Source organism: Larimichthys crocea, chromosome XXIV (assembly GCF_000972845.2).
Source record: "Larimichthys crocea isolate SSNF chromosome XXIV, L_crocea_2.0, whole genome shotgun sequence".
Lineage (NCBI taxonomy): Eukaryota > Metazoa > Chordata > Actinopteri > Sciaenidae > Larimichthys > Larimichthys crocea.
Window position 1 is genome coordinate 7361070 of NC_040034.1, and position 12745 is coordinate 7373814.

The 12745-nt window shown below is 41.0% G+C and overlaps 1 protein-coding gene across 2 annotated transcripts in view; it reads right to left on the reverse strand.

Annotated features, from left to right (window-relative positions):
- aqr (aquarius intron-binding spliceosomal factor) overlaps nt 1-12326 on the reverse strand; it is a 46572-nt gene extending 34246 nt beyond the window's left edge. For both annotated transcript variants that reach the window (XM_019277171.2, XM_019277170.2), the window contains exons 1-15: nt 12197-12326; nt 10549-10653; nt 9709-9765; nt 9410-9450; nt 9282-9317; nt 9061-9181; nt 8761-8901; nt 7516-7584; nt 7251-7351; nt 7056-7132; nt 6080-6144; nt 4023-4139; nt 3829-3942; nt 3584-3687; nt 1098-1200 (exon numbers count right to left, since the gene is read on the reverse strand). In XM_019277171.2, the coding sequence (XP_019132716.2) occupies nt 1098-1200; nt 3584-3687; nt 3829-3942; nt 4023-4139; nt 6080-6144; nt 7056-7132; nt 7251-7351; nt 7516-7584; nt 8761-8901; nt 9061-9181; nt 9282-9317; nt 9410-9450; nt 9709-9765; nt 10549-10632 (1230 nt within the window). In that variant the 5' untranslated portion in view covers nt 10633-10653; nt 12197-12326. The remainder of the gene's footprint in view (nt 1-1097; nt 1201-3583; nt 3688-3828; nt 3943-4022; nt 4140-6079; nt 6145-7055; nt 7133-7250; nt 7352-7515; nt 7585-8760; nt 8902-9060; nt 9182-9281; nt 9318-9409; nt 9451-9708; nt 9766-10548; nt 10654-12196) is intronic.
- Nucleotides 12327-12745: the final 419 nt, after the last annotated feature.

The window sequence follows — 12745 nt, forward strand, 5'->3', positions numbered from 1 at the left end:
ACAGTCAGAGATGTTGGTTGTTGGGGGCAACCTAAGGCACACACAGATGAGTCCCCTGACATTGTCTCCTGCAACAATCTAATCAGATAATTATGAAACAGCTCTTCTCCATCGCTTCTCAGAGAGGACCTGGGGAGGGTCTGAGTGGGTAATTATGAATAACCGCCGGACTGCCTTGAAACATCCACTTTGATGAAGAGGTCTACAGCACATGTGTGAGTGTGTATTGGGGAGACTGGCAGGACAAGGGTCCAGTAGTTTCCTGGAGGGGTTTTAAAAATGAAAATTGGGAGAACAAGGGAAGCAGCAACCGGAGAGAACAATCAAACCAGCTCTAGCCTTTCAAGAGATACTAAAAAAATAAAAAAAATTCTCAATCTCATCAGCACCGTCTTCAATTCACCCTACGCCACACAAATGCCCACATAAAGCAGTAATTGGATTAGAAGGCAAATTCAAGAGGGACGGGCAGTGAAGAGGGGATACTATATGTATTCCAAGGTCAAGGGCTTAAATTAATTACTTTAAAAATGAGAAACACAAAACCCATTATGCCGTAGCGCTGACTGGCCAGTTATTGTTCTGGAAAATAACTGTTCACCAACATTGTTTGTAGAGGTGTAACCAATACCAATTATGCATCTTTTATGCCGCATGTTGACAAGCACACAGTGCCTGAAGTATTGCTTCATTCCCTCGCACAAGTAAACAATTTCCATCTAATCAATTTAAATGTCTGGGGTAATAAATATTGTCTGGGGTTAATATTTTAATATGTGATGTACAGAAAAACAACAGCATCATATTTAGCCAAAAAATAAATATGGTCTTAGTTTATAAATCTGAACTGAAAAGTCTGGTACAAGTTCATGGCCATATGTCACTCACACATGTCTGCATTTCCATCCAAGAAGACTGTACTCTATCAGATGCAACAGATTATTCTTTATCATCTGTTACATCCCACTGTGTACCCTCAGTCTTACATCGTATCAAGGAAAGTTAATAGAGTATTACTTGACAGTTCTAAATGCTACGGCCCTTAATAACTCAAATGTCCACATGGACAATTTCATAAAAGCCAAGACTGCACGTACCAGCAGCTCAAGGAGAACCTCCTTCTCGTAGGTGGTGTCTTGCCCTTCAGGCAGCTCTGGCAGCAGACACAGATATGACGCCACCTGGTGAAGTGTATTGGGACTGCAGAGAAAGAGAGAGAGGAGACAAACAAGTGGTTAGTCAGCTAGAAAATTAGCATTTGCAAATGACACTCTTATCCAGTGCAGGGTTGACAATAAGCAGATAACGATGAATTGCTTTACAAACACAATGATTTGGTAATGACTGAAATGGTGAAGATTAAGATTTTCATAATCTGATGTCAATTCTGATGTCAAGTCCACCTCTCCTGAGAAATATCTTTTAAATGATAATGGTAACACCACTAGATTATGTGTGTGTGAAGATACACAGCCTTGTCAAATTCTTCTGCACTTGTTAGCACTGCGGCAACAAACCAATACTTCTGTTTGCTCTGACACTGCACTCCTGCTCTGTCAGCATGTGTGTGCTAAGGGCCGCGGTGCACTCATGCGACAGGATTATGAAAATCAAAGCCCATCTCCATCTCGGAAAGCTGAGGCATGGCTCTCTGCATACAGACCTGTTTTAATCAGGCTGACACACTGTGACAAAGGCAGGGTCTGGTACACAACGAAGGACAAGACACCATCGTGACAGCTCTTGACAGCCACGCGTGGCAGTGAGTGACTGTATCGGTGCGTGCGCATGCATTACTACTTGCGATGCCGCACTTGGGCAGCGGGGTGGCAATTCTGCCAATGTTGCAGTCTGCTGGCTGAGCGAATGACCTGGCATAGGTCAAGTGGACATTCCTTCCCTTAGCAACAAAATAACACAGCACAACAACTCATTCTGAGTAATGGAGATGACTGGACCAGGTCAAGAGTGACAGCTGAGCAGGGTAAGGTAAGGATGGGGACATAACAGAAACTGGTCTACAGTAAGGACGGATGTTTGGACGCATGTTCAGGATTTGGGTGTGCCGATGTGTGTTTCATCCCTTCAGCAAAGAGCAAATGACTGAAGTCATTACATAGTAATTTAAGGACACTGTCTTTTAGCTGGCTAGACGCGTGTACACACAACCACAAGATGAGACATCACAAGGCACAAAAAGGGAAAAGAAGCTATGATAATTGGCTTTTAATGATTCAACCAGGAAGACCCTTTTGGCAGGCCTTCGCCAAAGAACTAATCCACACAAGAAATTACACCAATTATTTTGACATTTCCAGTAGTAATGACTCTCTTTACCTTTTACGAGCATTTCAAAGTGATGCAAACTCTTTGATCTTGTAGTCAATTCATTTTTTTTGGCCTGAAATGACACTCTTACATTTTGTGTAGCTGAGTGTGTGTGTGTGAGAGAAGTGTGCGTACATGTGTAGGCAGTCTATGCAATAATGCTGCGTTTGTGTGTTTGGGGGGACTTAGCGGATAAATTCAGAGCGGCGGGTGACTGGGAGCTTAGCCCGTGGGTAGTGCAGCTGGAATAAACTGGCATTAGTGTGAGTTGTTTGGATGAAAAGTGCCTCGTTAAATCTGATCGGCATATTTGGAGTTACCAAGAGCTGCTTTGGTGACAGTTGTGGAGCAGGGGAACAATGCAGTTCCTGCTATATTCAAAACCTTAATTCTGGGACGAAAAAAAAAGAGCAGAGCTTCTGGAAATACATGAAATGGTTCAGTTAAGTCTTTACCTGATTCAGCTCAGCTCGGCTCATAACCCTCTGCTTGACTCAAAGAAACTTACTGTGGGATTTTAAGCATTTATAATCCACTGTGGAAGTTAAAGAGGTGATGGATATGCAAACATCGACTGCAAGGAAATACATGTTGTTCCAACACTGCACCTCAGAGCAATCATGACAAATAAAGACCTCACATACTGTGCAAACAAATAAGTAATCAGTCACTCATTGTGAGCGCGTTGTAGAGCCAAAACATGACATTTTAAAGACCTTCTAAAAGCTTGAGTCAATAATTTAACATTTTTATTAAGATATCAAATGCCACGAACCCTGATGTAATTACAAATTACCAATAAATCAATTTCTTTTCACTTCCCTTCACGCATGTGTACAAGTTAAAAAAAAACACACAGGGGCTAGTTCGTCAAAGCGAGGATGCTTTTTGGCTTTTTGGCAAGCTAATATGATCTGACAAACACAGCTGTTCAAAGAGTTTATTCTCAAGCCACTGCAAATCGATTAAATTAATGAGCCGTGCCGCTCTCTCTGGCTGGTACCAGCTGCCTGTTCAAGGGCTCACTAGCTGCCATTTAGCAGGGAAGTCAGGCAGCAACGGTGGTGCTGATGCTACACTAAAACGTAAGACCAAGACAGGCAGTCTGCATGTGTCCTGTACTACCTCAATAATAAAAGGTCAGATCAGTATATCTGCTGATGAACTGCTCCTACCGCTTCCCTCCATCTGCGCACAGCAAGCACAGCACTGCAAGCTGTACTCGTTTGTTTCATGATTCTTAGTTGTGATTTACCTGAGATGCCCAAAGTGTTTGGTCAAGGATTCTCGAGTGTCGACTGCTGCTATGCTGGACAGAGCAAAGTCATGCAACTCTGGAAAATGAGCAAAAGCTGCCCTCTGCAAGACAGAAAACACAGAAGAGAACACTCAGACACAGATACTGTGAACAACAACAACAGCAGCACCAGTCAGGACAAAGAATGTAGTTGAGATATGCCACCGAATGTCTGTCTGTGCCTCTTCATGTTTAACATTTACCTGCAGGGAGGTGATTCTATCATAGTGCAGAGTGGTCATCTCTTTCTCCGTCAGGGCATTTCCTGTCTGATCACTGATCTCAAAACCTGTGTAGAACTTCAGCATGTCCAGCAACTACAAAGACGAGACATTAATACAGTTAGTAAGTGCGTTTCTCAGAGTGCATTCATACAATCACTGCTAGTGTGTTCTACCTGACAGAAGAGGTGTCCCTCCTTCTCTCTTTGGACAAGACTGGACAGGTGGCAGCTGACTACCAAGTGAGAGTCATCCAACACGGTATTGAACCAACGTCTGGTGGGCAGGAGTGCCTAGACACACAGGACACTATGTTAAGATCTCAAAATACCTGGAATGTATTTGACAAAAAAAATAAGACAGGACCAAAATAACTCAAAAAACGATGAGCCAAATTTGTTAGATGCATATTAAGTCCGACGCCTCTCCATCACAGGAAAAAAGGAATTAGGTAAAATGCATCATCGGGGTCAAAAGAATCAATTCAAAAAACAACCGCATTTCCCAGCATCTGGGCCATGATTAGCTATACATCATATTGATCCATGATCTTTTCTGGTCTCAAGGATATTTTGAAACATATGATCAGCAAACAATAAGTCAAACTGACAGCGAGATGTAAAAAAAAAAACAGGGAGGGGGAAAAAAACAAGCTACTTCAAAAGCCATTATTTATGTGCTTGTTGTAGCACATGAACATGACATGAAAGCAAGTACAGAGAAAAGCTGTCAAACTGAGGTAACGGAGCTGCTTTGGTAGGAATTTAAGAAAGGAACACTGAACATGATGATGAAGTGACAGTCTGACTGGTGTACACAGAACAAAAAAGGAGTTCAATCCATCACAATATAAAGGCTGAAAGAGAAGAACTGCCCAGAAAGAAAAAAAAAATCCATTTTGAAATAGAATATGAAACTGAATACAGAATTGCAAAACACCAACAAAACAGAATATCTATTATTTTATTCATTGGAAACTGCTCTTCAAAGGCAGCAGGTGCAGCAAGTGATACCTAAACACTGTGAGAACAGACCCCTTTATATGCAACAGCCATCTTTGATCTCAGTACAGTCCTGACAGCCGGTATGAAACAGGCATGTAAACGGGGATCTCTTTTCCCTGCATTAATTTCCAGGTCGTCATCAGAGAGGGGAAGTATGGATTTCAAGTAACTGAGGCTTTGTAAAAGGATAGCGCTGAAGGACAGAAGATGTCTCTGGAGACCGTCAGCTGGCCGGCCACTAGCCACTGCCAGGAATGGCAAGGCCGGCCTGTCAGCAGGCAGCCAGATGAAATCTATCGAGCTCACTCGCTAGTAACAGGAGAGCTGCACAGGCAGCAAGAGCAACAATCTTATGTGACATTGTGTCTTCACGTAGACAACCTGCTGAAACGCTGTCAACTGCTTTTTTTACTCAAAGAAATCGTTTGATAGTTCATTAAGGTTTCTCGTCTTTATGCGCCATTTCATCACCCTGAAAATGCCATGTCTTACTTTGTAACAGCATGAATCCCAAAGTAGAATACACCTCATGACAATTCCAGTACCTAAAACTACTCCTCCGTCATATCTCATAACCAAAACTCTTTAAGACCACTGTAGTAGTGACACCATCTAAATGCAAGAGGATTGTTTCCACATTAGACTAAAGCTGCACATCCACCAGTGTCAGCCAGCACCAGATAAAAGAACAAACAAAACAGGATGTTGTTTTAAAAAAAAAGGATAATAATCCTTTACAAGTTGATCTTTCAAACACTGGGATTATACCCAAGAATTGGGTCTCAAGTCAAAATCCTTATTTCCAGCAAACACTGCACATTACTCTACACCTTATACCAGACGCCAAAATGACCTCTCATACCCCAACCAAAGACTACTGTTGCAATTCTGCGCAGCTTTGCAGACAGCAATGACAGAGACGCATTGGGTGGAGCTGAGGCTCAACGTTTATCCACTGTCCGTTGACCTGAGTTAGCTATAAATGTGAAGGACAAAAGGCAAATGAGCTCTGCAGATACGGATGTCTACACCGCTTCCTCCATCAGGATACCATGATTAAGCAAATATAGTGTAGCCCTACACTCCTCTAGCGTACATACGGAGTGGAAATGAGTGTGCAACTAGTCTGCATTGAGATTGAGTGCATCATCTTAAATAGCGTCATAGGGAGAAAATCGCAAATGGTTCTAAAAGTGAACATTTACTGAATGTGGATGGATGTGTCTTACCTCCAAATCAATCATGAGTTCAATGAATCTCTCGCAGTAATGTACTTTGTCCATGGATACAGGCCCTACGGAAAAAGAGGGAGGTTAGCACTTCACTTCAGATCAAGGGATGTTTGCTCTCTATGACAAATGCAATCTGAAAGACAAGCAGACATGATGATATGAACATACAGGGGCAAAAAAAGAAGATGGGGAACGATAAGATGCAGCAGTGGAAAGGAGGTTGTGTAGTAATCACAGAGGACATGAGGACAGCAAACGCATGTGGACAACTTGGCGGTGCCATGCTGAGTGTGTGAGCTTCACTATGAGATACTGCATTGCCAGCACAGCAGCATGCTGGGACCTCAGCCCTCATTAAGCATGTCGGTGTGTGTGTGTGTGTGTGTGTGTGTGTGTACTTAAAGTTGAGGCACGCAGTAAGAATTAGAGTGATGTGGATCCTGCTGGGCTTTGGACTGTAATCTACTCTGTCAGGTTTGAATTTTTACCTAAACACACAAACACGCGTTCTGTTTTTAGCATCCAGGTGGGGGGGCCTCTATGTCGGCCTGCATTACAACATAGCAGTCAGTGCTCAGAAAAAAAGGGGGGAGTAGTGCAGCTGAAATAGTGATGAAAAGGCGTAATATTGTATTTTTATATCGACAATATGGCACTGGACTTAAGTAATGTGCTCTCTACTGGGATATTGTGCAGGCTCTACAAAAGCGTAGGTATATTATGCTTGGAAAGAAAGAGAGAGCACAAATAAAGACCTCTTCTGGGACCAAAGTCACAGGGAGAGTCATCCAAATCATTAATTTTACACAATAACTGGAGATAGGAATCTGCACCAGGGATGCACCATTGTAGTTTTTTTTTTTTTATAAAAATAGCACCAAGAGGTAATGGTCACTCTTCTTGCTGGAGGAATTACATGGGAAACAAACACTATGAAATCCCAAAGGAAATAAGTGTGTTTTTTCCTGTTTACCTGATGGTGGAATGGATGTGAGGACTCCAAGAAACTTTTTAATGAGAGCTGAGAGGAAAGCCCTCTCTTTTTTTGCCCTGCGGAACACACGAAGAAAGCAAAATCAGGCAGAGCTTCGAAACTCACAGGATACAAAACATCATTTTCCTAGTGTGTGTATAGATCTGAACACGCAAGCAAGGAAAATAGTATTACTGCTCAGCTGCGTCAGCATCCATCTTATCAAATTTCTTCTTGATTAGATTCCAGAATTTCTGCAGCTTTGGAACTTTCTTCAGCTCCTGCTGGAGTCTGGACTGCAAACACGACAGAAACAACTCAGTAAACAGTCAATTTTACTTCAAGATCAGCATAGCAAGCGGGCAAATTATATATATGTAATTATCTAACAATGTTATTACTTGGTGTGCACCACTAACCACCAGGAAAACTTAATTAGGGAAATAGGTAGACATCTTACTGGTAGGAGGCACATCCACATAGGCAGAGAGATGAGCTGCTGCACCTGCTCTCTGATCAAATCTACCTCCTGGGAGGGAGACGCGCAGAGAGGGAGAGAGAAGGAGAGAGAGGGAGTTGTCAAAATGTTCTGTGTATGACAGATTTTTATTACACATCAGCCCATAATAAAAGTCTGCAACTAAAATATTTAGAGGCCTTTATAGGATACAATCAAAGTGCAGCAGGCTATCACAGCAGATTTCTAGAGTGAGACATCTGCAGTGCTTCCCTGTGGTTTAATGCGGCTGTGGAGGATACAGATGGGGTGGGAGCGGACCCAAGTTGTACTGCTTAGTCTACTACTGCCACCTAGTGGACACCACAAATAATTGCGTCAATTTCCACATTTACCTCAGGCAACTAGGCATGTTTGGCTTTGCTTACATTAACAAGTAAGAAGCTATTTTAAACCCGTTTAAGGTAAAGCCCTGATTATAAAAATTCTAATGCAAACTCCTAAAAAAATTGCAGATTGGTGACCTATTTTCAGAATACGGTAGATATTAAATATAATATTCATAACATATGCATACATGCATAATCACCTTAAAATAAGAATCTTTTTCTTTTTGTTATTTAAAAATGAGCCCTTTCATACATACACATGTTGAAACACGTGTTTCTACAGTAGCCTAAAACAGAGAAACTAAATACTAACTCTAGACAGGGCCTTTCAAATGTTTGTTTCTCTGCAAGGGTGATGTGAGCAGATTGCAATGCAGCAATTACACCACTAGATGCAGCTAACTCCTACACACTGGACCTTTGTGACCATATTTGAAAGACTGATGATAATGGTTATCGCCTTGATTTCTCTTCTATCTTTGACTTTAATTGATAAACAGTGTTGATCTGTCCACAGACACAGTAAAGGACTAAATACACCACAGCCAGCCGAGTAATCAAAGTGTTTTCATATTTAATTATTTGTTATCTCAGGCTTAGCATCTTATTTATCTTGTCATCAATATCTAAACTAATGAACATTCATGGCAAGTCTAGCAACAATGATTTCATGATAATAATAAATGTGAAATGTAACGTGTCTGCGATAAGGACATTTAAGTATTGGAGTCAAAATATTAGGTATGTGGATTACTCACAGTAACTTTAAAACAAACATCCTCACTGACCCTATAAACTGCAGCATAAAACTCATAACATTCCCACAGTGACATATGAATATCAGTGTAATGGTACACACCAGACTGTTGAAACAGTGGTCCAGGAAGACCAGCAGCACGGTTTGTTCCTTCAGAGTGAGGCCAGCTTCATCACCTGCCAGAACGGCTTGCATCACACATTTGAAGAAGTATGGGAAATGGCTGGGCTCCTTCTTGAACACCTGATACACGTCAAAAGATAAAATGGTGTTGTAGAAAGCCCATTGGTTTGAATAGCAGCAGTAGACATGAACGTTCAGTGTTAATGTAACTCATATGGTCTCATTAAGAGCTGGGGTCACCAGGCAGTCGAATCTTTGATGATGTACTACATGTCTTACCTCCCAGGCTGGGACATTCTCTCTGAACTTCTCATTGACGATGCAACAAATGGACATAAGGTAGGCATTGCTGGACACCTCGGGTGTGTAGTTTACCCACAGGTAGTTCTCAAGATACTGGCTGAAAGATGAGAAAATGTTGTATAAACATACAGATGTTAGCACTTTATATTCACTGGCTGCTTCATAAAGAGGGAATACAAGGAAGTGAAATATCTCACCTGAACTCAAGCAGCATAATCTTTCTGATGGCAAATCTGCACATAGGGAAAAAAAGACAAACAGAGCAGAATAAATAAGAAAATCACTACATTTATATACAAAAGTCAAAGATGATATATTTACTTACTTGGACTTGAGAATCTCTTTTTCATAAACATCTTCCATCACCTAAACAAACAGCAAAGAATATTACAATTCTTAGGGGTGCTAATCAAAAAAACGTGTGATTGTGTTTATTAATACTTTACACGTCCTTCCACAATATCAAACGAAATACGAAAACACATTTTGGTTAGAATCGACACACACACTAACTAGTAGTATGATGAATGCAGACGGTGTGTTTGCAACTTAAATAATTTGATTAGAAAATGAGCATATATTGACAAACTCTTAGAACGCTTATAACTACATTATATAACTCACCTTCGGGTCAAATGGTAGTTTATTCTTTGCATGAGGAGCCCAATATTTGTTAGCCAACTGAAAAAAAAGGAGAAAAGAGATAAGAGAAGAAAACAGAGCACAATGCACAACAAACAAACACTGAAGTCCGTACAAATGATCACAGCATGGTTTATAGGTGGATAAATTCAACAAGATTACAACCCTGACGCTGTGTGAAATATAAATTTGGTCCACACCACACTTCTTCATCACTCCCTCACAGATGAGCTACAGTGCAGAGAAGTCAGCGATGATTTTTGTTGATGGCTTTCTCTTCACATGGTAGAGTCATAACTACCCAAGTAGAATACAAAGTAGTCCTGAGGCCCTATACTAATATACTTCATACAGTCATGTCAGTAATGCAGTGCGCCTGAGGAATTAAAGCGTTCAGTGTTGGTTTTCAGTCTAATACCTTACATGCAGAGATTTCTCTGGATTTTCTGAATCTTATAATATAATTATATATATGTAATATAATAATAATCGGGGTCGGGAATTGTGGTTTTCTCTGCAAAAAAACAAATAGCAAACGATCTACAAAGGTGAAAATCCTCCAGCTTAGACTGAACATTTTGTAACCTACAACACAAATCCTCATGGCCTCTGTCAAAAGGTGCACAACTCCTTAATTTGCCCTGTCTGCCTTTATATGTAGTAGGATGACACAGGATGCAGTAAATTAATCTCTAAACTTATTTAATCCATTACAGGCAAATGCACCAAACTGACATCCGGTGAGGCTTCATCATTACGAGTGCAGCTTACTTCTACACACAGTGCTGAACCACATGTAATGTAAAATGCAGAGTTATTTACCTGCGTGACATATTCTGCGTTGATCTGAGACACAGAAGGCGCTGCAGCCTTTTTAGCGGGGGTTTCTTTCTCCATGGTGGCCATCTGAAGCAGCTACAATGACGGCTATGAGAAAAAGAGAAATTACATCACAGTAAGCGTAACTACGAATCAACACTAACAGGTCCTGGACTTTGCTAAATCAAATCAGATTTTATTTGTATAGCCTAAAGTCACAAAGTACATTTGCCTCAGAGGGCTTTACAATCTGTACAGGGACTGACACCCTCTGTCCTTAGACCCTCGGGTCGAGTGAGGAAAAACTTGCCCACAAAAAAAAGTGGAAGAAACCTCAGGAAGAGCCACAGAGGAGGGATCCCTCCCCCAGGACGGACAGACGTGCAATAGATGTCACGTGTACAGAACAAATCAACACAAACATACTGTACAATTACAATGAATGGTAAAATGACAATGAATTACAATGAATGGTAAAATGATAATAGAGAGAGAGAGAGAGTTTTCAGTAAGGGAGATGTGACTGTATCTTCAGCCAATACTGTGCCTGACTAGGCATAACCCTGAAAGAGACAGACACCAACAGAGAGAGAGAGAGAGAGAGAGAGACAGACAGAGAGACAAAGAGAGAGAGACACAGACAGACAGACAGACAGAGAGAGACAGACAGACAGACAGAGAGAGAGACAGAGACAGACAGAGAGAGAGAGAGAGAGAGAGAGACAGAGAGAGAGAGAGACAGACACAGACAGAGAGAGAGAGACAGACAGACAGACAGAGAGAGAGACAGAGACAGACAGAGAGAGAGAGAGAGAGAGACAGAGAGAGACAGACACAGACAGAGAGAGAGAGAGAGAGAGAGAGAGACAGACAGACAGAGAGAGACAGAGAGACAGATAGAGAGACAGACAGACACAGACAGAGAGAGAGAGAGAGAGAGAGAGAGACAGACAGACAGAGAGAGAGAGAGAGACAGAGAGAGAGACAGACAGACACAGACAGAGAGAGAGAGAGAGAGAGAGAGAGACAGACAGACAGAGAGAGACAGAGAGACAGATAGAGAGACAGACAGACACAGACAGAGAGAGAGAGAGAGAGAGAGAGAGACAGACAGACAGAGAAAGAAGGGGACAGTCTAGTCCTATGGCAGCATAACTAAGGGATGACCTGAGCCAGCACTAACTATAAGCTTTATCAAAAATTAAAATCTTTAGTCTACTCTTAAAAGTGTTGACCGTGTCTACCTCCTGAACCCAGAATGGTTGTTGAATGAATGAATAAACACAGAAGAGGAGCCTGATATCTGAAGTTCAGCTAGTTGGCTTTGAAACTATGAGGCAGGAACAGAGCTGAGAGAGTTAGTCAGGTTAGCTCGGTTAGAAACTTTAACAGGCTGGGTAAACCAGTAAGTGTATTTCTAAACAACACAACAACACAAACACGTTATATTTGTGATACGATACAACAACACAAACACGTTATATTATATATATATAACGAGTCGGTGAGCGTTAGCCGCTTCACCATATAAGGCGGTGAGCTAAGCTAACTGTAGCCGTTAACCGTTACAAGTGATTTAAACTCGAGTTTGGCAGATACCGACACCCAGTGTGTACAAACATGTTAAATATATAAAGTGAAGCTCGCTAACCTTTAACTTTATCTCAGCATGAGTGAGAGAGCCCGCCGGACGGTCACAGCGTGAACACAAGCACAACGCGCTGTATGCGAAGGACTTCCTCAATGGGAGCGTCCCTAAAATCGTACCCCAGGTACAAAAAAAACACACACGATGTTTTTCGTTCCTACCGTGAAAAAAATAAATAAAAAAACTAAAGCACGAGGATCATTGTAAAATATTTATTATATTTATTATGTTTATATCAATTAAATGTACAGCCTGCAATTTGTTTCTAGTTTATTTCATTTATACCTTTATATCATGGTCACTTTCTTTTGTAATATTATTTATATCACTACTCTTGCAATAATATTATTATTTGTATCATGGTCACTTTCACTTTATTTATATTTATTTATTTACACAATATTTCTTACACTATGGTCACTTTACATTACAATACTCTTTTTATATATCATGCCACTTTTATCCTCAGTACTTGTCTGTTTTGAAGGTTGACCATGTTTATTGTGTAGGTTATAGATATTTCTGTCTGTTTATTGTGTTTTTTTCTTCTTT